This window comes from Alexandromys fortis, unplaced genomic scaffold (assembly GCF_014885135.2).
Source record: "Alexandromys fortis isolate MF-2015 unplaced genomic scaffold, M_Fortis_MF-2015_v1.1 scaffold_124, whole genome shotgun sequence".
NCBI lineage: Eukaryota > Metazoa > Chordata > Mammalia > Rodentia > Cricetidae > Alexandromys > Alexandromys fortis.
This window is the reverse complement of record NW_026067995.1, coordinates 645,217-670,903: the sequence shown is the minus strand read 5'-3', so window position 1 is coordinate 670,903 and position 25,687 is coordinate 645,217. Positions and strand designations below refer to the sequence as shown.

Here is a 25,687-nt window from a genome sequence, read left to right as displayed (position 1 = left end):
TGATTATAGAAAGAACAAGCAAGACATCTCTTTATAAACTTCCTAACTTGTTGCCATGTGATATAAAACTTTCTTGAAAGCTTTGCTATTGACATGATGTTTCTTATGAAATTCTGAGTTCTTCAGCAGACTTCCAATCAATAATCGATCAATTTCTGCATTACCTGGTGCTAGAGGACCTGGCAGACCTGTATCAGACCAGATGTGTGATATGTATATGGGACAAAGCCTATTCCTGATTAGATCTTGAACTTGAATGAATAATGAAATTAATTCGGTATCATATGGTATAAATTAAGCAGTTTCAATATGCAAGACAACTCTTTCTGCATATTGCAAATCAGTAACTATATTGAGCAGTTCTTTAAAATCCCTTAGTACCATGAAAATAGCATATAACTCTGCATTTTGGACAGAATTATAAGGGCTTTGTTATACCTTACTTAAACCTTTTGTTTTGTAACCTGCCTTTCCTGATTATGCATGGTGATAGATATGGATCTATTTTCATTCTTCTACAGGTTGACATCCAGTTATGCCAGCACGATTTGTTAAAGATGCTTTCTGTTTTCCATTGTATAACTTTAGCTTCTTTGTCAAAAAGCAGGTGTTCATAGGTGTGTGGATTAATATCTGGGTCTTCAATTCGATTCCATTGGTCAATGTCTCTGTTTTTATGCCAATGCCAAGCTGTGTTGATTACTGTAGCTTTCTAATATAGCTTGATGTCAGGGAAGGTAATACCTCTGGAAGTTCCTTTATTGTATAGGATTGTTTTGGCTATCCTGGGGTTTTTGTTTTTCCATATGAAGTTGATTATTGTTTTCTCTTAAGGTCTGTGAAGAATTGTGTTGGGATTTTAATGGGGATTGCATTGAATCTATAGCTAGCCTTTGGTAGGATTGCCATTTTTACTATGTTGATTCTTCCTATCCAAGCGCATGGGAGATCTTTCCATTTTCTGGTTCTTCTTCAATTTCTTTCTTCAGAGACTTAAAGTTCTTGTCAAATAGGTCTTTTTCTTTCTTGGTTAGTGTTACCCCAAGATACTTTATGCTATATGTGGCTGTCGTGAAAGGTGATGATTCTTTGATTTCCCTCTCAGCTTCTTTATCCTTTGTGTATAAAAGGATATGTTTTTTTTTTTTTTTAGTTGATCTTGTATCCTGCCACATCACTGAAGTTATTTATCAACTGTAGGAGTTCTCTGGTAGAGTTTTTGGGGTCACTTATGTACTCTACCATATCATCTGCAAATAATGAAAATTTGACTTCTTCCTTTTCAATTTGAACCCCCTTGATCTCCTTATGTTGTCTTATTGCTAGAACTTCAATCACTATATTGAAGAAATATGGAGAGTGGACAGCCTTGTCTTTTTCCTGATTTTAGTGGACTTGCTTTGAGTTTCTTTCCATTTAATTTGATGTTAGCTGTTGGCTTGCTGTATAGTGCTTTTATTATATTTAGATATGATCCTTGTATCCCTAATCTCTCCAATACCTTTATCATGAAGGCGTGTTGAGGCTGTAGTAAAATTCCCAGGAATCCATAAGGATGACCCCAGCTAAAACCCTAAGCAATAGAGGAGAGGGTGCCTGAACTGGCCTTGCCCTGTAGTCAGACTGATGATTATATTAAATATCACCATACAACCTTTGTCTAACAACAGATGGAAACAGAGACAGAGAAACACATCAAAGCACTGGACTGAGCTCCCAAGGTCCAGTTGCAAAGTAGCAGGAGGGAGAGTATGAGTAAGGAAAACAAGACCATAAGGGTTCACCCATTGAGACAATGTGCTTGAGCTAATGGGAGCTCACCAGCTCCAATTAGACTGGGAATGAATGAACATGGGATCAAACTAGTCCCTCTGAATGTGGTTGAAGGTTGGGACAGACTGAGGGGCAAATGACAAAGGCACTGAGATTTGTCTCTACTGTATGTTTTGGTTTGGGGGATCCTATTCTCTTTGGATGTATACTTTGTTCAATCTGGATGTAGTGTGGAGGGACTCGTACTTCCCATAGGGCAGGGTGCCTTGCCCTCTCTTAAGATTGGAAGGGGGTGAGGGGAGTGTGTGTGGAGATTATGGGAGGGAAGTTGGAAGAGGGGTAGATGTGGGAATTTGGATTGGTATTTTTAAAGTAATAAAATAATAATAATTTTAAAATTAAAAATAAATAAAGAAATAAAATTTTTCATGTGACCTAAAACAAATCAAACTGTGGGCCTGATTCTTAATGTTTCAGGTATAAGTGATGTTCAACAAGACCACACGATTCTAGTGTGCGCTCAAAGTATATTAAGCAAACACTATACCACCGCCATTGTTCTATAAGTTAAGTACCATCAGAATTGCATCTTTCAAAGACTTAAGTTTCTTTCCAGTACCAATGAAAGAATAAAACAGAAAGTATTTTTGTGTTTCTATATTCCATGAGAGTGATGAGACCCACAGCTTTGACAGTTACTTTTTATGGTGCATTTATTCTGAATGTGTTGATGCAGAGCCAATGCCTTCATCACTGGGAGACTGTGTCAGCTAATAGTCTTGAAATTAGCTCCCTTCTTATAGAAATTTAGAAGAGGATTCTCTAACTTTATAGACTATGTATAGCACACATTTGAAACAGTTACAGCAGGTTGATCACTTATGAACAGATTTCACCTAACCTGTGCTTCTGCTTTGTTGTAGACGGCATTTATCCTCAGAGATTTCTTTTTTCTTTTTCTTTTTCTTTTTTTTATTTTTCGAGACAGGGTTTCTCCGTAGCTTTTTGGTTCCTGTCCTGGAACTAGGTCTTCTAGACCAGGCTGGCCTTGAACTCACAGAGATCCACCTGCCTCTGCCTCCCGAGTGCTGGGATTAAAGGTGTGCGCCACCACCGCCCAGCTATCCTCAGAGATTTTTAAATAATCTTTTGCAAAATTTGCAAAATTTGCAATTTTTTTCAAATTTTCTCGGATTTACGTTACAGTAGTGAGACACAGATAAAGATGGAGATAAGTCTCAGAACAGGTGCGACTGTGGGCATGCTCCATGGAAGAATAGAAAGGAATTTATGTTGAGTTTCCAATTCTGTGAAAGTAGAAGTCATTCTAAAACTGCAAGGAGAAAAATTTTAAAATATTAAAAAGAGGGAGATTTGAAAGGAAATATAGTTGACTGGAGCCTGATGAAAGCCAAGAAAGCTTTGACTATGGGAGGTGAAGCTTCTGCATGGAGAGAAATTTTCTCTGCCACCACCCATGCAGCCTTCCCACACTGAGAGTTGCCCAATGTCTGCACATGGGACAAATGTCAGGGTCCACACTTCCTTTGTCTGTAAACACCATGAAATCAAAAAGAACACAGGACAGTTGATAATCTTCACTGTGTCCTATGAGTATGTTCATATTTTTCTCACTTTAACAATATGACATTTTCAGCTTAGAACAAAGCTAAATCCTGAAATTGTTTATGAACATGAGTAAAGAATATCCAGAAAGGAGTGTGTGTGTGTGATACAAAAAGCTTTGTCCAAAGAGACCTGTCACACCACTGCTCTATTAAAAAATTCAGTGACACAATTTAATATGTCTGTGGAGTCCATGTTTATAACTTCAAATATAAGATCCAATTAAAGATCACATTGATTCACTTCATAAGAAAAGCACTATTTTTATACTTAAACTTTACTTTGTTAATTTTATTTCCACCCTCCTCTCAATAGAGCACCATGCTTTCAAGTATATAGTTCAGTCCAAGTATATAGCTTCACGGTCCAAAGTTGATCCCGTAGAAAATTTCTTGATGAGAAGACCTGGGTACAGAGGTTTATTTAGTTTGAGTTTCAGAGTATGGTGCATGGTATAGGTGGATTATACCTATTGATTTTGTCGATCTCTTCAAGAAGTTTCTTGCTCTCATTGTGAAATCCTTCCCGGAAAAGCCGGTCCTTTTCCTAAAAAAAAAAGACGAAGAGTGAACTCAGACAGTTCCCATGTTCCTCATGCGTCTCACAAGCTCTCTTTTCAAAGTTATTCTAAACCCTGAGGGGAATTAGAAAAATTTCCCACAGTTGTTTCCTTCCTCAACTTCCATATTTTCTCCCCCTTATCTCTTACATATTTTCATAAATTTCCTGTGCTTCCTTTAGCTTTAGTAATGTTGTCTACCCAATGGGAATGTTCTATCGGGAACTCACCAAGGCCAGCTGGCCTGGGTCTGAAAAAGCATGGGATAAAACCGGACTCGCTGAACATAGCAGACAATGAGGATTACTGAGAACTCAAGAACAATGGCACTGGGTTTTGATCATACTGCACGTACTTGCTTTGTGGGAGCCTAGGCTGTTTGGATGTTCACCTTACTAGACCTGGAAGGAGGTGGGAGGTCCTTGGACTCCCCACAGGGCAGGGAACCCTGACTGTTCTTTGGGCTGATGAGAGAGGGGGAGTTGATTGGGGGATGGGGAGGGAAATGGGAGGCAGTGACGGGGAGGAGACAGAAATCTTTAATAAATAAATAAATAAATAAATAAATAAATAAATAAATAAGAAATGTTGTCTACCAGTTTATAAAGCACCTGTGGCCCACAACTCTGAGGTCCAATTCTCGTATTGTTTGGCTCACATAAAACAGAATTCTCTATAAAATCAACTCCAGCTTCCCTTTCCTTTCTTGCCTCATCTCTGATCTGTGTGCTGTGAATTCTCAAACATATGTAAGAAGGTGATAAAGATTGACAAAGAACCAAGTGAAGGTCACTACCTGATTCAGAATAGGGGCAGGTATTCAATTAAGGAATTTAGTACATCTCCAAAATATTTATTGTCCAAGGCAGGAGACAGAAATATACTGAAGCAACTGGGGTCTTCAGTGCTCACACACCTTTTTACTAACAGCCATGAAGCCTAGGAACAGCTGTGGAGGCATGTCCAGAAAACAGGATATTCCTGTCAATGTGGGCATTTAAACATTTTGTTGATGATTTGAGACAGTCTCTAGGATGTTTTAAGAGATAAGGTCATGTGAGGTGTGCAGAAACAAAATTTCTGTGGGTCCCATTCAGTAGAAAAGATAGGAGTTGAATAGTATATCACATAGTTTTATGGAAAACTCACTTTACATATAAAAAGTACAACTTCTCTGTCTAGCACATGAGAAAAAAGTAATATTTGACAGGTTAGTTGAAGATTTGGTCACAGAAATCCTACAAAACACATGAAAAGAATCTGCAATTCAAACCTACTGTTTAACAGAGATACCCTGATAAAGGGTTTCATCCAGCAATAGGCAGCCTTAAAGAACAAGAGACAGCCTAAGAAAAAGCAGCAAGGGGCAGAGACTGTACTAGAGAATATAAATAATTGACTCCACTTTGGAGTTATTACCATTCATTGTACTTTGAGGTGGGTGTGGCACAGAGTCTTCATTCATAATCTAGTCAAACCTTAGCCTTGTGAACCTAATGCCTCAGGCTCCTGATACACATTGTTGATTGGACTGAAGAAACTGAAAAATTAAAATGGTGCAGCCAGGTACCTTATGTTTAAGGGAAACAATTTTATGTTGCTCAAGCTTTAATTGTTCCCACTCCTTCTGCATCTTCTGCGACAGCTGCTTCACATGCTCCAGGACACTCGTTACCTTCTCTTTGGTCATCAGCTCATAATTCTCTTGCATTTCTTTCAGTTCTGTGTCTACAGCCTCAGCAATTTCAGCCTTTATCTGTTCCACTGAGAAAAGATAAGGCCAAGAACATGAGAAGTGGAATCTATTAGTTGCTTTTGATTATACTCACTTTAGAAAAAAAAATCCTATCATTAACAAAAATTTCTTGTGGAATCTTTGTCTTATAAAACTAGTTAGCAAGAAGGGAGATGGCCACATCTACCAGTTTAAAAACAGCCAACATGAAATTAAGACAGACATTTGTCATTCTTTCTCTGTATTGACAACCTCATATATGAACAGTCCAAAATAAAAATATAGAAATACAGGTTCCAGAAATAGGAATGTAGAAATAAAGAAATATAAAGTTGTAAGCCTAGAAGAATGAAAGCAGACTGTCCCAGCTTTCTCAGCAACTTAAGGATTAACTATGGACAGTGTATTACCTTGCTTTACAACTAGCAGCTCTGTCTGCAAGACTGAAGTGGCTCTCTGCAAACTGAGGGGACCTCTGCAAACTGAGGGTCAGCTTTTACATAAGCCCCTGGCCACTCATGACCAGCAACTGAGGAGAGCTGAGTTAACTTTTAAATGATGGGAAGGATGCATGTGACCTTTGGTTTTGCATTGTCCCCTATCATTCCCTGCTATGAAAATCTGACAGGTTCAGAGATCTGTAGAGCTTCAGCAAACACTATGAAAAAGTGCCAGAAGAAACAAATGGGCTAAATACAAATACCACTTTAACTGAAATACCCTGTTAATGGAAAGTGTAAAAAAAAAAAAAAGGAAAGGAAAAGGAAAAGAAAAAGAAAAAAGAAATTAAAAAAAAGAAAGCAGTTTGTATCTGAGTTTGACCTCAAGATTATAAAAATTCTTTTGTTCAAACATAATGCTTGCTTTTTGCTATAAAAAGGGGAGTTCAGAAACTGCCCATTGCCACAGCTGCAGAGGCCCATCTCTGATTGTGGACACAGCTATTGCTAAGAAGCTTTGTGTGTCCCCATGGTGTTTTTTTTTCCAGAATAAAGTTTGCTTCTGGGTTAATAGACGTTGGTGGTCTGTCCCCCATCATTGTGGGAAATACTGGCCAATATTACAGCATTTGCCAATAATTTCCAGCATCTGGAGTCTTCTCAGCAGCTCTCACCTTCAATCTCCTTTTCTTTTTCTGTGAGTGACTGATCCATCTTTAGAAGTGAATTAGCAACATCCTCCTTGAACTTAAAGTACTTTCTCAGCATCTCTTTAGCCTAAATATCAAAAAAAAAATAACAAGGAGGATATAAGAATGTGAATTGAGACAAATCATGTCATACGTCTCTTAATTCAATTTAATACTATCCGCTATAAACACATATTTTGTGATTCAGACAGTATTTCAAGTTCAAGGTTTAAAAATCATGCTGAGGTCCCATAAGACACAGACATTTCCAAATGTTCAAACTTTTCTAACAGATGCCTCCATTCATCTAGATGCATCTTTGATGTCTTTTTCCCTCAAAGTATTTATTCCATGTTACCATCAGCTAATCATGTTGATTTTGGCTTCAAAATGTATTCTTTTTTTTAATTGAATCTTTTGATATACAATATATTCTGATCACATGTGCTCTTCCCCCAAGCCCTCCCAGATTCTACCCATCTCATATCCACCCAACTCTGGGGCTTTTCATCCATCCCTCTTTATAAAACAAACAGGTAAACAAAAACCAACTCAAAAAAAAAAAAAAGAGAGAGAAGAAGAAAAAGAAACCCAGGAAACTGACACTAAAACAAAACACACTAAAGCACAAAAGTGGAAAGCACAATACAAGCAAAAACCAATCAAACAAAATAACTGTCCTAACAAGAACAATATTATACAGTAAGTTTACAATAATACCATGTTGTTTGTTTTGTTTTAGGTGTTTACTTCCTGACATGGGGCCCACATTGATGTGTTAACTAGGAACTTTTACTGGTCATCTGCTCCTTTCAAATCTCCTGGCCTGAGTCCTTCCCTCTTGCCAGAATGACTGCTGCAGACCATTCTCAGAGCATCCAGAACATTGTCATAATAGTTCAAGGAGGGCCATTGAGGTGGTTTGAAAGAATGGCCCCATTGGCTCATATGTTTGAACACTTAGTCACAGAGAGTGAAAATGTTTAGGAAGGATTAGGAGGAATGGCCTAGATGGAGTAGATGTGGACTCTTTAGAGGGAGTCTGTCATAAGAGGTGACCTTGAGGTGTGAAAAGTCCATGCCAGGCACAGTATGTCTCTCGGACTGCTGCCTGCCACTCAGGATGTCAAGCTCTCAGCTACTTTTCCAGCACCATGCCTGCCTGTGTGCCATCATACTCCTCATCATGATGATAGTGGACCAATTCTTTGAAGCTGTAAGCAAGCCCCAAATTAAATGTTCCCTTTTAATAAGACTTCCCTTGGCCATGATGTCTCTTTACATCAACAGAACAGTAACAAACACAGTGATGCTTAAACCCCTGCTGACTTTTAGTTTATCCAAACAAATATCAGGTCATTTTGAGTGTCCTCTAAGACACCCTCTGCCTTGTCCAGCCTCTGGCCTGTCACTTTATGCCCTGATAATATTTTCTTTCCCAACAACTCAACAGAACTTTTAAAAAGCATCAGTTTATCCTTATGGAATGTTTCTGGTTTCTGATATTCCCATTTCCTTCATAGCTACTTGTCTCTCTATCTAACTTCTTTTTCTGTGGAACGTTCTTGTTGCCTCATTTCAAGGGTGAAGTATACTGTTTTGTATATACTATTCTTTGTACAGCACGAGTAGGATTAATTTCCAGTTAGAAATCACATAACAATATAATCACTAGCAATGGCTTCAGAGCATGAATATGACCTGGAAAAGGTCATCATTTATGAAGGTTCTTGAGTCCAAAGAGGGAAAAGCCTTGAACCCAGAACTCAATCAAGTCATTAGAGTGGCTGGGTTCTTTCTATCTCATTTCTTGTCTACAAAAGTCAAGAAATATTTAGCACATTTAAAGCCATTAATGTTCAAAAATAATACACACTAAATCTAGCATTCTCTGTTATTGCCTAACTAGGGCAGTTTAGAGCCGTTAAAGGCAAAAGTATGTAACCTGGATTTTCACTCAGACTGTAGTACTCTTTGACTATGTGATCTTGTGTCAAGTCTTAACTTCACTGAGTCATGGATTCCTTTTCAGTTTATGAGATAATAATAAGAAGAAATACTTAGTAGAATTGGTGTCAGAACTCAGTGAATTAACTTCTAGAAAATAGTAGGGCAATCTATGTTTCAATTGTTAGTACTACCATTATTACTGGTTTGTGAGCTAGCATCACCTGGTGGTTGTGAGGGAGAACTTACTAGCTACTTTTGCTTTGGTTTGTTTATTCCTTAAATTACAGTAACCCTAACACCCTGAGAAGTACTTCAAACATGAGGATAAATAAATCACTGTTCAATGCTTAGACTAATAAATGAGGGAATGAATTTCACAAACAAAATTGAGAAGTCCAACTGTACTGCCAAGAGAGAAGCTGCTGTCTGTATCATGTTTGGCCCTCTGTGGATGGATGTAAGTCAAGGGCAATTTCCACCAACACCATTGTATCCCCTTTGTTCTCACTAGCATTTGAGGGAGATTCCACACCAGCCTCCAAAAATGGTAACGCTAACTCAGTTTACCTGTAGCCCCTTTTCAGGATCCTCATTATACTTTTTCTCCAGCTCTTGTCTTTTTTGAAGATAGAGGTAATAACCTCCAGGTTTCGAAAATGTCCCTTGTTTCCTTTCTATTTCCAGAGGACCAAAGATATTCTGCAGCAAATCTGAGCAAAAAGCTGATGAGGAGTCTTTGTTCTTCTGAATGACATCATCTCGCTTGGCATCCAGCAGGGCCTGGGCAAAGGACAAAAATCACCCAGATGGTTGAGAGGAGGGAGATAACACAACAGAATACTGGATATTGTCTAAATGGGGCCATGCTCTTCACATCAATACAAGATCTCATGGTGTCCCTGCAAAAATTGATGCTTTAGTTTTTGATTTCCTGAAGGCATCTCCTTGTTCCCCTCCTGTTGCCCACCTTTCCGATTTAGGGTGTAACTATCAAATCACAGATACTACTTCATAGGAAATCTTTGTCAGGCTCCTGAGGGAATTCCTGAACCCACCACTATGTTGTTTGGGGATCTTAACGTTCATGGACCAATGATCCCTTGTCTCTGAGACAGGATGAGCAACCCAGTTTCAGAGGTCTCTCGTCAAATTATGAGGTAAAGCAGAGCACCAAGGCCAGAGGCTTTGCTAGAAGTACTCAGTAAAAGAAAAAAAAATACTTTTTGATATTGTAACATTTTCTTAGGTTTTAATCACTGCAATACTAAAGAAATGTGAAGATGATAATTATGGGCCTCTCAACATTTAGGAAGCATAATGGAATAGAATATTTACACATATTACTTCCTGAAGGTAATTTAGAAATGAAGATGCTTATTTCTTACTGACACTGAATATCTAGCTTCATTACATTCTTGACCTCAACTATCATTACTATCAGTAAAATTGGGGCTTCCTAATGAGGAAGAGATCATCAATGACTAAACATCTATGTATTTTTATAATAAACAAAATGAAAATTTGTGGAAAATGTGGTTAACAATACTGTTATCTTTTATAACAAAGTCCATCAGAATCTAGTCTTTCAATAACCATTGCAAATCTGTTCACATTTCTTATGTATTATGTATTAGAGACTAAGGACCATGCTCATCCCAGAAAAGACCCTTTTTTATGATTTTGGGTATTACACATACCCCTAATTCCTTCTGGAACTTTTGGTCTATATCCTTGAAAGAATTCTTCATGAAGACTGCAATGGCCTCACTCTCAATAGGCCTGAGCAAGTCCAGCAGCTCCTGGAGGGATTCCGTGGGTAACCAGACCTTATTGTTCACCTGTTCTTCATAGTACTCAATGGCCTTTTGCACTGCAGCTGAGTTCTCTATGTGGGCCAAAGTCAGAACAGCATCTTCCATGCAGGGTAGTTCTCCACTGCAGATGGCATTGACATAGGTCACTACCAGACTCTGCAGACCTACATAAAGGAGTTTAAAATGAGTTTTAATTGCTTGACAGAGTACATGGTTTTTAGGATTTTCTGAAAAAGACCATTAATGGAATAACATATTAACCTCTAGATCCAGAGGATATTGAAGCTTGTTTTTACTGCTTTTACATTTATCCCAGGGTAGACTTTGTACTGAATTGATCAAGACAGTTTTAGGATGGCCCGAGACACTCTGTCTACTCATTATTATCACTGTTCTTTTCTATTCCTTTCTCTACTATTAAATGTCCAAAGAGAAAACTTAGTTAGTTCTCAATTTTTTCTTTTGTTGCTGTGGGATGCTTTTGTTGCTATTTTTTCCTTCCTTCCTTTCATCTTTCATTCCTTTCTCCTTTTAGTGGCACATGCTACTACTCCTGTTTCTACACAATGTAAATGGGTCTGTCTAGATTTTTTTCACAATAGTTATATAATAACCATGACATTGAGTTCCCTCATATCTTTGTTTTGTAGGTTTGAAAGCTCCACAACCCAAGAATGTGTTCTCAGACAAATGAGAATAGTTTTAGTTCCTTCCTTTCGATAGTTCTCCATGAGTCCATACTGTATTTTTTTTCTTTTTGCTATAGTTGGGATGAGTCATGGATTTTCTTCTTCTTATTAAATCACCATTTACATGTTGGATGTGTGTTTGGGTTGTGTGTGTGTTCATTTATATTTTGTTATTTATTGAAATAGAATGAAGTTTCTCAGACTTCCCTTAACCTTGATACATGGCCAGTAATGGGCTTGCATTTCTGTTTCTGATCCTCCTGCCTCTAACCCTGAAAAAATAAGATTACAGATTATCACAGCCACACTAGTTCATGTGGTACTGGAATAAATCCAAGAATGTTGTGAACATAAGTAGTAAACCATTCTACTATCTGACCTACATTCTTCATCAGGAAGTTGCATGACTGCGTGTTGTTCCTTATAAATATCAGGAAAAAGTCCACAGTAAGTTACTCAAAAAACAAACAACTTCACCCACTCCAAAAAACAGTTCTTCCTCCTGATATTACTAGCTCAAAAAAGAATACAACATGAAAGAAGTGATGAGCTTCAATCTCAGGTGATATATTTATAGGTCCTTCTTAGTCCTACCAAACTATCATATTTCATTGTAATGAAATCTTTTGTATTTGATATCAAAATACATTAGCTGACATCTCACTTTGACCATTTCTTCTTCCATAATCTTAGCCTAACCCTATGACCATCTAATTCTACTCCACTAAGCAGAGAGTTCATCTTCTCAATCTTTCTTTTCAGAATTGCAAAGTATTACACACAAAATACTACAGAGTTCAATGTGTAATTAAAGACCTTCCCACAACACTTGGAGCCAGTTGTAGATATTTTAAGTCACGTTTCTGTTCTATCAGGACATCAGCACTCCATCATGGCTATGATCCCATACTTCTCCAATGAGAGACACTCTCAAGCATCCTCTTCTTTCAGTCACGTAACTCTTACTTTCCTGAAGCTTAAAGTCCTGTCCAGCCTAGGCCTTCCTATAGTGTATGAGTCCCTCATGTTGCCTTTTTGTGACCCCAGGTAACCTGTTCATTAGTAGGAATCATGAGCAAAGAAAGATTGTTTCTAGGACTTCCTTAGATTCCAGTGACACCTCCATGACTATCAAAGGTATGAGACTATGAGAAATAGACTTAGTTCCCAAATAAATTCCATCATATGATATATACACTACATTTTCAACAACATCAGCAAATGGTGTTTGCTCTGGTCCGAAGCAGCACCCTCAGTATTCTGCAATGAGCAGAAGAGGAAGTAGAGGGAATAACTTACGTGGCCCATTGACTTTGATGCCACCAGACAGGGTCTTGACATCAGAAGAGCTGAAGATATATGAGGTGAATTCTCCAACTTGTTCTACAAATTCTGCATTCAACTCTGTCTCTGGAATTGTCTCTAGTTTAGAAAGTTGCTTTCTCCCAGCAGGCCTGTCGAAGACGAAGCACTTCCTCTTTGGAAAGAACTTCCTGATGCATAGTCGAAGCTTATTAAAGCTTTTAGTTTTCTCATTTGTCACTTAAGGATGGATAAATTAGATAAACTAAATTTAAATAAATTATTGAAAATACATGACCCTTTCAATATTATAACTTTCCCAATGCAAGGGGTATATGACAATGTGTAATGAGCAATACAAAATTTAAAGGAATGGGAAAGAAAACACCCTTTCTCTAAGAAGCTGTTCATGGTACAGTTCAAATTCAGGCAAGGTGTTTTTCATATTCCATAGTAGCAGTAAGAATAGCACAATTATACTATCCAGAACTTTACCAAGAATGCAGAAGTGACCCTTATATTATTGTTATCATTATATTTCAAACTTTTATTGAGTTCATTCACCTTCTCTCAGAGTCAGTGACTTCTCCAGGTATTCATCAGGACTGATAGAATCTCCATTATCTTCCAGTTCCAGGGAGAAATCCCTCAGAGTCCACGCAAAGACTGGAAAGAAGCCCACAAAGTTGGCTGAGTCATCTATGTCACTTTGTTCAGGTGATGACTTTGATTTGATTAGATCAGTCAGCTCTGTCACATAGCTGGGATGCTAAGTTAAGAAAACTACAGGGAAAATGCCATTTTTATGATGTAGATTCCACCACTACCTCCAAAAACTAACTTATATTTACCTATTAACTTATCATTTTAAATTTACTCAGTCACAAGCATGTATTTAAAGTCTTCTACAGAACAAGCCCTATTCTTTAAAACAAAATTTTAAAATAAATGAGAGAATGCCAATACACAGTGTTTACATCTACCTGGAAGAGACAAACAGTAGATAAGTGAATAAAAGAAAAGAAATCATCAGATGTTGCTTACAATTAGGATGCAGAAAACTGACTAGTCCAAGGACTTCATGGTGTGCTTCCACCTGGAGGGCTTCTACTGTGCTCTCCAAGGTCCTACATTTTCTGGTATTCTACCTACCACACCAGTAAATTGTTCTTTTGGCATTCCAAATCCATATGAATTCAAATGATTCAACAGACATAACCACGGGGAGTATATTAGAAGAATATTACAAACAGAGGTCACATCACTTCTAAACCCTTACCCTGGAATAATGATTATATAGTGAGTATAAATCATGATTGCCAGTGTGGTGGGGCAGAGGCCCAAAGGACATACATGTGGGACATTCAAGTTAGACAGACCCAAGTCTTCAGTGTGATTTGCACTAAATAAAAGGCATTGGTAGACTTTCTGTAGAGAAGAGATTATACAGTATCATTTCTGAAGATCACAGTAGCTGGAAATGTACCTGGGAATCAAAAGTATAAGCAAGGAATAATTTGGCAGTTGACATATCCAAGACAAGAGATTAGAAAAGCTTAGACTAGAGTGTTTTTGTGGGAGATATGAGGAGACTATGTCAGTCTAGGGAAATAGGTTTGCTAATGGATGTGAGAACATTTGTGGAATAATGATTTCTAGTGTACTAGAAAATGATTGTGTCAAGTAGTTCCTATGTTTTAAATCTGAGAAATTTTGCAAATGCTGGAAAATTAATGTAATAAGAAATATGAAGGAAGGATAGACTTCGTAAATTTTGACTTTGAATTGTTTCTTAGATATCTTCACGATGGCAGCTAAATGCAAAAGATGGAATGTTGTCATAACAACAAACCTGACGGCAGCTGACGCATAGGTGAACAAGAAGTCCTTGGAACAAAAATGACAGAACTTAGAGAGAAAAAGCAAAACAAGGATTGCAGAGGCACAGTAACCGAGTTATATACTTAGAGGCCACAAAAAGAGAGAAGAGAGTGCAAGCAGAACAATGTTAGTGGTGTGGTAGACAGAATACCAGAAAATAAAGAAACTCTAGATCTAAGAATCAAGTCATACAGAAAGAGGAAAAGCTCAGTTGATGGCATCTGCTGAGAGAACAAATGATATAATCACCCAGCTGATAAAGGAGTTTATTGAGCACAATATTTGATGTTAAGGTCATGGAGATGGAGCCTGTGGCGACAATGACAGAGATGAGGTAAGCATGGAAACAGTGGAAGAAAGTGAGGGAACAGGGTGCCACGTGTAAAGAGTGTCTTCTGGTGTCTAGGCTTTACAAAGTTAGTAGGCTTTTATAATCTTTGTCAAAAAATTGTAGTGCTGAGTGGATGGCTGAAAAAAAAAAGGGTGCACATAAAGTCTCAGTGCTCTAAATGCCCATGCTTCAGAGACTCTGAGTTTCTTTTTATTGACATAAGAATGAGAAACTGCTGCACAGTCTAAATAGGATAAAGAAGCATGCCTGTCTCTTCTATAGTTCCATAACATGAAAAGTTTTAGCTAAAGTAACAAAAGAATCAGCAAACAAACACTACCTCGGAGCACCTGGGAGATTTGCAGGATATTTCACCATCAGCACATAACTGGGCAGTTAAATGGTATTGCTTAGAGGTGCTCACTGGAATGCTGATTTGCAGGGACATAAGTTTGAACTGATGTGAGGATCTGAACATACGTGGGATCTTAATCCAGATACGGATTTCTGAGCAGTGTGTGGCTGAGGTTAAGGCCTTATTGGCCAGGAAAGCTTGAACTTGTGGTGGAGACCAAAATAAACTCTGATGATAAGGAGAAACCTTAGTCCTTACCTGTCTGTCTATTTCATAAAGCAAGAGCTGCTCTTTCTAGGTTTAGTACTGTTCTAGACAACAGGCAAAGGATACTGCAGTTGGTCCATGGTCTGCTGGTTGATGGTTCCTATGCTGTTGTAGATGAAGATGCTGCTGAGGAGGACCGCCAAGGCAAAGATCCAGCAGTCATTCTGATTTTCTCCCTACAGGCCAATGAGTGAAGAAGAGTAACTAAGACACTCTCCATCAACTCAAGTAAACAAAGATGAGTACTTAACTGTCTCTCATTAGCTATGGTTATCAAAATTAAGTCATTAATTCTACATAAAAATTTTATTCCTGTACAATGATTTTATGAATGTTCAATTCATGCCCTGTAATTTAAATAAGATGATGAATACCAATGTATATGAGACCATGAAGGACATTCACATTTAAAGGTCATATGTGATCAGTTATGAAAATAAACTACATGCTGGGTTTCACTCACAGAATACATTATGGTCAGGGACTGTCTTAGTCAGGGTTTCTATTGCTGTAAAGAGACACCAAGACCACAGCAACTCTTATAGACAAAGAATTTATTGGGTTGCTTAGAGTTCAGAAGTTCAGTCTATTGTCATCATTATGGGACATGGCAGTGTGCATGCAGACATGGTGCCAAAGAGATAGCTGAGAGTTCTATGTCTTACACTGGCATCCGGGGTAGTCTCTGACACTGGGGATGGCTTGAGCATTTATGACACCTCAAAGTCTGCGTCCACAGTGACATATTACCCTCAGTAAGGTCCCATCTAATCAAAAAGCCGCACCTCCTAATAGTTCCAGTCCCTTATGGGTTGAGGGGGCATTTTCTTTCAAACCACCACAGGGACATTTTAGCTCTAGTGAAAGTGAGGTCCTTCTAAGAGAGATTGTGTCTCTTAGACTGTGAAGAGGAGCAATGTGATCCTGCATGAAAAATATTCTTATTATACATTGTAGTGTTTGCAAGGTAATAATCTCCCTAGGCTAATATATTTAACTGATTGGTCATTAAGGAGTGAGTGGAAAAGTTTGAAAGAATCAGAAGGATTAAGAGATGAGGTTTTGTTGTCTCATTCGGGGTGGGACTTGAGGTTTCAAAATCCCATGGCAAGATGAGTCTCTCTCTCTCTCTCTCTCTCTCTCTATCTCTGTTTGTCTCTTTCTGTCTCTGTCTCTTTTTCTTTCCCTCCTGCCTAGGGATCCAGATACAGCTCTCCGCTACCTCCGGTACTGTTCTAGTGCCATGATTGGCATTCCTGCTGTCTGGTTCCCTGACATGGTGATAATGGACTAAGTCTCAGAAAATGTAAGCAAGCCCATAGTTAAATGCCTCTAAAAATAATAATAGTAACCCTGTACATGGTGTCTGTTTACAGAAATAGAGCATTGCCTAAATCTTGTTTTTCTGTCACTGATAATGCTATGTAGGAATTACAATTCTTAGTATTTCCACAGGCTTACAGTTAAGAATCAGGATGTTCATAAATTGTATAGTGAATTTATAGACACTATTAAAAGTCTCACCAAAGCATTATGTGATGATGCAAAGGAAAAATTGCAAAAATGTCCATTATTATTATTATAAAAATTGCCTTTTTACTAACCAGTAGACTTTAGTGTCTACTCATAGATCCTATGTCAGGTGAGTTGAAGAATGATATTCAACTCATATTCAATATGAGTTCAATATTCAAATTAGATTTAGCAGAAACATGAATGAAAGATTGGGAGTGAAGGATACAAGGTGAGCTACTGATGTAACATGAGTAGAATTTGAAAGATTATAATGTACCTTATCTACATCTCCCAGACCCTCAGTATCCAGCAGAACTAGGGTGTGGTCTGCCTTCTGGGGATGAGGCATACACCACATCCAGATCCCCTTGGTGTGAGACTGGCCTGTGGAACGCAGAGAGAAGCCTGTAGAGTGGAGATGAGATGGGGGGATAAATACCACATGGTTCATAAAATCTCATTGGAATTAACATATTTACAATTTGCACGAGGCCAACCAGAAAAAGGGAGGGGAGAACATCCAGGACTGTATGAGTCATTCATTCTTACTTTAGACATCAGTGGACACTTGCTTTAGGATTGAACATCCTAATAAATAGTTTATAATTCATGATAAAGCAAGTTGACTTTCTCTATGAATGCATTATTTCTTCTATTAAAACACTCTTGTACCTTTAAATGAGGAATAAATGGGAGTGTGGGAGGAACCAGTGAGAAGACTAACTCAGAAAAAAGCAAGCCCACTGATGGACACAAACCATCCCACATCACCCATGTCCCTGATTGTTTCTCCTCCCCTCTGCTTGCTGGATGCTGACAGTGGGAGTGGGAGGGAGCTAGCGGATGTCACTCACCTTTCTGCTTTCCAGCCAGTTTGTTCATCAGGTAGGATTTTCCTGTGCGGTAAAGGCCAACTATGGCTACTACCACCATAGGCTGCTTGATAGCAGACAGGATGTCCAGTGCTTCCTGGTTGGCCACCAACTGCTGATCAGAGTTCTCGATGAGGCACACTGGGCCTGGCATGTTGATTTCTGAGGCCATTACACAGCACTCTTATGTTTGCAAGAAATGATAGAAAAAGTAAAATGTTCCATGTCAGTTAGAAGAACTCAGCTCAGTGATAGGGACCTAAGGTAGAAATAGTGGCATGCATATCTATACTGGGAACCGCCCCAACTACCTGAGGCTAATGAGGCCATGGATGTTGGAGGAGACCCAACTATTGACAGTTTACTTAACCAGCAACATTCTTAACTTCATTTTAAATATTTATCTTTATACCACAGAGTAGTGCAGTTCTCATCCCTCATCCAAGAAACTTTACTTTGCAACAGATTGAGATCACTACAAAAAAAGAAACAATGAATCAAATCCCAAAGAACAAGTGATTTTCTGGTACCCAACCCAACTGATACATATACAACATAACTCCTATACTTCAAGCTCAGGGAGCATCATAGAAATGTAAAAAGGGGGTGAAAAAATTTATGAGACAGAAAAATCAGGGAGTCTGGAGTGACATTGAGGCTCCTAGAAATGACAGGGAAGCTACAAATTTGCAACAACTTTCTTGCCTAAACAAGGTGGGAAGAAGTACAACAATAAGTAACATTGAAGGGAAAATCTCCTGGGGCCTGAACCCTAAACAAAGCAATGCATTTCCTGTTAACTTAAGTAATTATATATTCTTCTGGGGTCTTTGAGGGAGTTGAAAAACAGATAGTTATAGTTTTTCCTAGTGATGATAAAAATAAGGTAGATATAAATATTATAACTATAATTCTTGGTTGATACTTGTTTTGTTATGTTAAATTCAAAACCTTCCTTTTTATTTAAACATAAAAGGGAAAATTGTGTGGGAAGTCCTCTGCTTATGTGCTGTTTTTATTGGTTAATAAATAAAGCTGCTTCAGCCAGTGGCTGAGCAGAATAGGGCAAGGCAGGAGTTCCAAACAGATAGAGGAGGAAAAAGTAAGCAGAGTCGAGAGATACCATGTAGCTGCCAGAAGAGACACATGTCCCAGAATTTTGCCCAGTAAGCCACTGTCACATAGTGATACACAGATTAATAGAAATGGATTAATTCAAGATGTAAGAGCTGACTAGGAATATGCTAGAACTATTGGCCAAACAGTATTGCAAATAATATAGTTTCTGTGTGATTATTTTGGGACTTGGCAGCCAGGAACAAAGAAGCTGTGCTTTGCCAACAGTAAAACACCATGACCAGAAAGCAAGTTGGGGAGTAAAGGTTTTATTTGGCTTACAATTCCAGATTGCTCTTTATTACTGAAGGCTAAGCATAAGTCAGAACAGGAACTCAAAGAGGGCTGGATTCAGTTAGATTCAGCAGTCCTGGATGATGGGTCTCAATTGATGTTTAGAATTTATTTCAGAGAAGAAGCAAAAATTTTGGAACAACAGGGAAAAGCAAAAGGCCTTGAGACTTCTCAAGATCAAGTTCTTGGTAAAGGTACTTATGCTGAACCACAAGTTCAAGCTATTTACTCTTGTCCTTATGCCACAAAGTTGCCTTAAATGCTTGGGGCAGGATTCAAGAACCATAAAAACAAGTTGAAGTATATACCAGGGTTAAACAGGGCCAGAGAGAATCCTTTACTGACTTTTTACAAAGATTAAATATGGCTGTACAAATAGGAGTAACAGACCCAGATGCTAGGCAAGTACTTATTGAATTCCTGGATTTTGAAAACGCCAGATTAGAATGCAAAAAGATACTTGGGCTTTTAAAATTTAGATCAGTACCTATGGATGCATGGATCCTGTATGCAATGAACAATGAGACATTTGATTATAATACTGAATCTTGGGTAGGAGAAAAAATTTCCAAAGGAATGAGGAGACATCAAAATGCCAAATGTTTTAATTATGGTAGATTAGGACATCTGAGAAGGGATTGTAGACAAGGAATTTCTAGGAATAACATCTCCTCTGGTAATGACAAGAATAGAAGGACTCAGCCTTCAGGTATATGTAGAAGGTGTGGTAAATGCCAACAATGAATGCAGATCAAAAAGACAAACAAGGCAACCTAATACCATTGGTACAGTTTTGGGGGGCCTCTCGCAGGTCCCCAAGCCAAAAGTGGCCCGGTCATTGCCAGAAACTGTGGAGGACATGCCTCACCAGGAAAATTAAAAAATCCAGAGCCTACTGTTCTGGATAATGGAATAAGCATGGATGATAAAATAAAAAATTACAATAGGAAATAGGAAATGTATATTCTGGAAGTCTTCTATAAATGATCAAAAACCAAAGCTAACTGCATATAAATGGCATTATAATTATGGCTTTCATAGACTTGGATGCGGATGTGAGTATCATTACTCCAGAATCTTGACATCCAAATTGGCCTATTTAGGAAGCAGATGTTAAATTACTAGAAATTGGAAACCTATCTCAAATGAAACAAAGCATGGGATATGTTGAATGCATAGGGCCAGAAGAACAGAAAGGAAAGCTGAGGCCATATGTGGTTAATATTACACTTAATTGATGGAGTCGTAACCTTTTGCAGAAATGGAATACCCATATTAACATTACTGCAGTCCCAGAAACTCCCAATTTTGGGAAAGATATTATAAGGTACTATACACAAGGTCACCAATCATTCAAGGTGTACAAGAACCTAAAGCAATTAGCAAACATTCAGAGGTACCAACAGCCCTACCATTAAAATGGTTAACTAAGAAACCAATATGGGTTAAGCAGTGGCCATAAACAAAAGACAAACTGCAGGCTTTAGAACAGCTGGTACAGGAGCAACTAGATGCTCATTATATTCAAGAATCAACCAGCCCTTGGAATTCTCCTGTGTTTGTTGTTAAAAAGAAATCTGATAAAACGAGAATGGTGACTGATCCTAGAGCTGTCAACAAGGTAATTCCACCTAATGTCCATCTACAATCTGGAATTTTTCTCCTTCCCTATTACCATAAAGATGGACTCCCATAGTCATTGATTTGAAAAATTGTTTCTTCATTATACCTTTACAAAGAAAGGGTAGAGAAAAAATTGCCTTCACAGTGCTTACTTATAATAATTATCAAGCTACTAGGAGATACCAGTGGACTGTCCTTCCACAGGGAACGCTTTCTCTCTGCTTTTTACACGTGAAACCAATTGCATTTTACTCATCCTTACTCTATTTACTCTAATCCATTATCCCTGTCCCTGTTCTCCTCACTACTGTAATACATTACATTCTCTTTACTCTAATCCATTATCCCTGTCCCTGTTCTCCTCACTGCTGTAATACATTACATTCTCTTTACTCTAATCCATTATCCAGTCTCTGTTCTCCTCACTACTGTAATACATTACATTTTCCCCAATCAGGGTCCCGCACTGCTCTCTTAAATCCCCGTTGTCAAGAGCATAGTGAACACAGTCTCTCTTCCTGCAAGGAACACCAGGATGTCCATCAAGTAGTCACAGCTGGTGCTGCAGCCGATGTTTGCCCTCAATATAAACCAAAGGGAAGGCAAGCTAGTAGAAATCCACATAAACCTTTAAAGTGAAAACAGAAAACCACAAACCAGGGAAAACTTTCAATTGGTACAAGAGAAAGAGCCATCAGAAGGACAACAGATCTGTAAGTAATTCCCAACTCCAAGGAAGCATGAAATGAATATATTTCATGCCTTGATAAAAAAATAATGGACAGAAAAAAGTGCTACAGCCATATATACTTCCAGAACAGCAAACAAGATCATGAATAATAGCAAAACCCTTCTTAAATATAACTTTAAATGCAAAGGACTTTGATCTGAAAGTTAAAAGACACAGAATGACTAGACAAAAAACAAAACAACCAAAAACAAACTCTGGCTGCTGGATAAGTGGTCCAAAGTTTAAGCATACTTGTTCATCTTCCAGAGTTTGGGAGTCCAGCCAACAGCATTGTTGTAGGGCAACTCACAATCATGTGTACTTCCAGCTCCAGGAGATCCAAAGCCCCTCCTTTTTTAGCTTCTTAGGGTACATGCACACACACACACATGCACACACACACACACTCATATACATAAACATAAAAATAACAAAAACCAATCTTTAAGATGAGAGAAATGCTGAGTTTGTTATGTAAAGCACTGGGGAACCATTTCAGAATAGGCAGGGCATTTCTGAATAGAATCCCACTAGCATGGGTATCGACCCCAAGCATTACAAATAAGATTATACAAGACTAAAGCAATTCTGCACTCCGATAGAGATTAGTAATAGAGTGAACACACAGCCTACGGAATGGGAGAAACAACTTTGCCATCTCTATTTCAGTAATATCAAAGAAATATAGCACTGTGAAAAGAATAAGCATAAAAAAGAACAGCAAAAACAAACAAACAACAACAAAAAAAAACCAAAACAACCAAAACTGTGAATCCTTAACTGGTCCAATGAACCAAACAGTCAATTCTAAAAAGAAGTACAAATGACCGATAAATAATTTTGAAAGTGTTCAACATCCTTAGTCATCAGAGAAATGCAAATAAAACATACTTTGAATACTATTTCATCTACTCAGAAGGGCTATCATCATGAAAGCCAAGAAAAGAGTGGTTTGCATTTGCAAGAGTATTTATTACTTCTGTTTTGCTTCACATAAATCCTAGCCTGCCTCTGTCCTGCTTCCTGTATCATACAGGTGAGAGGACAAAGAGGCCACAGCCTGGTTTCTGGATCAGAACTTTTCTGCAGAACCATGGACCCAGGAAGCTGACAAGCTGATATTTTGAATATAAAAACAGGATAATAATTCCTTTTAGTTGTGTGTGTGTGTGTTTCCCACACATTTGTGGGTAACTATGGAAGCCAGAAGAAGGTGTCAAAACATCTGGAGATATAGTGGCAACATTTACAAACTGCCCATTTGGGTCCTAAGAACCAAATTCAGCTGCTCTCAAGGGACAGCCACGCCTCTTACCTGCTGAGAAATCTCTTGAGTTCTGAAAGTTTTGATTTTTACTTAAGTTGCGCCACCATAAAGTGGGAAGAAAACAATAATATTAGCCCAGGAAAAGTGTCTACAGAAAATTTAATAATCTTCTGTGTTGTAGTGGGATGAGGGTCTGTTTTGCATGCTCCAAGTTGCCCAGCTTTGTGTTTTAAGAGACGTGCTAACTGGCAACAATGAGGATGCAATGTATGAGAATCTTTAGGCATCAAAGATTATTTAAGAAGCATCCAGGTGAAGGACGATGAACCCTGAAGCCCTGTGATCCTCTGTGGACTCCACTGGCTGGAGCCTGTTGAGCAGGTGGAAACGGGGGCACTGCAGGGACACCTTCCCTCCTCCCCACAAACCCTGGATTATAAGTGCACTGCTGACCCACATCCAGAGTGCAGCATCCTCCTGTGGAGAGGTTGTTTCACAGGTAAACAGCAGTGTCCTGGAAGCCTTCCCACCCTGATCCCCTGACTCACCTGGATCAGGAATCCTCTACTTTGGGAAGAAAGCAGTTGGGGAAGTTAAGAGCCCTAGGCTTCCTTAGTCCTGAATCTGGATCCGCTGATTTTTTCTTTCTTGCAGTTTCCTGGGCGGTACAGAGCTTTAGCAAATACTTTCTGCTAAGGCAGCTGAACTAGAGGTACTTTAGCAAAGACATTTACATAAAAGAGAGAAATGAAACTAAAAGCACTCATGGGTGACTGGCAGAATTTGGGGAGAGTGTTTTCTGATAAATAAATGTCATCAGGTTTCTCAGAATTTTCCAGTAGAAAGAGTGCTAAGAACCTGCTGATAGTGAAAGGTGGGTGAGGTTAGATTTGAAGCAATACCTTATATCCTATGTTTGGGAGCCAGTTTGTGAAGAGTAAGAATAAGAATACCTAACCTGATATTATTCTGAGTTCAGTTGTTTCGGTCACTAAACTCACAGTGGATTTTACTACTCATGGTTACTCATCTAAGACTGTAAGAACTCTGAGACATGGCCCATGTTTATACAATTCTGAATGCTGTAAACCAAACTTATTTTCTAAGACTTGATATTGGAGAACAAAAAAGTAATAATCAACATAGGTCCCTCATGTACACTTGTGAGATGCAAAAGCTAAGCATATATAAAACTATCTCATTCTCACAAGTAATATTCTTGCCACAAATAAATTTAGTGATTTATTAAAATAACAGGATCACTAAGCAAAATTAGACCGACTCACTCCCCCCCCCCATTATTAAGATAAAGACAGCACACTGAGCTGTCTTAAGGTGTCCACTCCAAATCAAAGAAAAGTCAAGCGTCTTCAAAAACATTTTGAAGTCACTGTAGTGTTCTGTCCCTTTATTTTGTTCCTTGTCCTGCCTAATAACAGTGTGTCTCTTCTTCTTACTATGCTACTTGTAGATTTCTGATTTTAATTTTTAAAAGGCTTTGTTTTAATTCTCCATCTTGCAGTTATCTGGTTCTGTGTAGAAATATTTTCATTTCTAAGTTCTCACACTTTTCATCTCTTGCTCTTTTCCTCTTCCTAACATTTTTTCTTCTTTTCTTTTTAAAAATTTTGAATTTCCATCTAATATTTTTCTTTTTTTTCCTTTCTTCATTGCATTCATTTCCTATTCCTACATTTACTCTAAATAACAATACACTTGAAGAATTCTAAGGAGCATTCCACAGAGAACCTGAAAGACCCCGAAGAGGGCTTTCCCTCAGGAGGAGACCCCTGAACCCAAGGATCAAGCAGAGACCACGGATGCAAACTGCAAGAGGATTTGTTTATTGGGCAGTACACAGGTATCTGCAGGTGACAGAGTCTATTCGGAAGACTTGCGTGCTGGGTGAGGGCCTTTTATAGGAACAAGGGTGGCAGAAGCAGGCGTACAGAAGCAGATGCATGGTTACAGGGGTTTCATTGGTCAGTTTGAATGAGGCATTGGGTTCATTTGAAGACAACTCCCTTGGGTGCAGGGAGATTTGATAATAGCTGCTTTGGCCCTATCTTAGGGCACATGTGGATTTTCCCAGAATTTACAGTTCCCCTCCCGAGCCAGATGTCTGACCACAGATATCCTCTTTGTCAGCCTAAGAACTGAACTTACCCTGAACTTATACTTGTTTGTGTGAAAGCCTTGTGAAATGGCATTACAGCAGCTAAGCTAGGTTTAAACAATGTGGCTGGGGCGGGGGTCTTTCAAACCTTTGCACACCTGGGTTTATTGATGTGCTAGACACAGCAGTCAAGTTATGGAAGCAGCCAAGTTGTTCTCCAACAGCCGATTGGTAAAGAAGGTGTGCACACACATAGCAGGGTTTTAGGAAACTGGATATAGCTGTAGCTTATTTGTGTTACATGAAGGATATAGTTTTAGTTAGTGATTGTAAGTTTTCCTTTGTTCAGGGTTTTGTGCTTATTTCACTTTGAGAAATTGTCCCAGAAATACTAAACTTAGGCTACTTTTCCTTCTTATGGCTTTTATTTTCATTTTTACATCAAGACCAAATTAGAAACACAGGGAGAGTAATTCATTAAGAGGAATGTGCAGACATTTTCAGATTATTGCTCAATCTCCTTCAGGATGCTTTCAGTCTTCTAAAAGAAGATGTGAAACAACAGTTTATTCTTTTTTTTAACTGCTTTTAAAATAAATTTATTGATCTTTTTGTCAAAGATATTCTAAATCGGTCCTTGAAATTCAGTGTCAATATTGTATCATGCATAATCATTGTTTGAAAACATGACCATATAAAATACCTATTAACAGACCGCATTTCAATTAATTTATTATTATTAT

The 25,687-nt window shown here is 38.3% G+C and overlaps 1 protein-coding gene across 2 annotated transcripts; it reads right to left on the bottom strand.

Moving 5' to 3' along the window:
• Positions 1 to 3,546: 3,546 nt before the first annotated feature.
• LOC126512387 (guanylate-binding protein 1-like) lies at positions 3,547 to 23,537 on the bottom strand. 2 transcript variants are annotated; one of them, XM_050160145.1, is made up of 11 exons: positions 18,110 to 18,262; positions 17,781 to 17,981; positions 17,204 to 17,331; positions 15,478 to 15,587; positions 13,142 to 13,338; positions 12,575 to 12,817; positions 10,470 to 10,750; positions 9,340 to 9,552; positions 6,808 to 6,910; positions 5,529 to 5,722; positions 3,547 to 3,945 (listed from the first exon to the last, which is right to left on the bottom strand). In XM_050160145.1, exons 1-11 carry the CDS (start codon positions 18,126 to 18,128, stop codon positions 3,835 to 3,837), a joined length of 1,800 nt encoding a protein of 599 aa, XP_050016102.1. In that variant the 5' UTR covers positions 18,129 to 18,262; the 3' UTR covers positions 3,547 to 3,834. The 2 variants fall into 2 exon arrangements, with proteins under 2 accessions (XP_050016102.1, XP_050016103.1); XM_050160146.1 differs by lacking the exon at positions 18,110 to 18,262 and adding an exon at positions 23,377 to 23,537 and having other exon boundaries at positions 3,548 to 3,945.
• Positions 23,538 to 25,687: the final 2,150 nt, after the last annotated feature.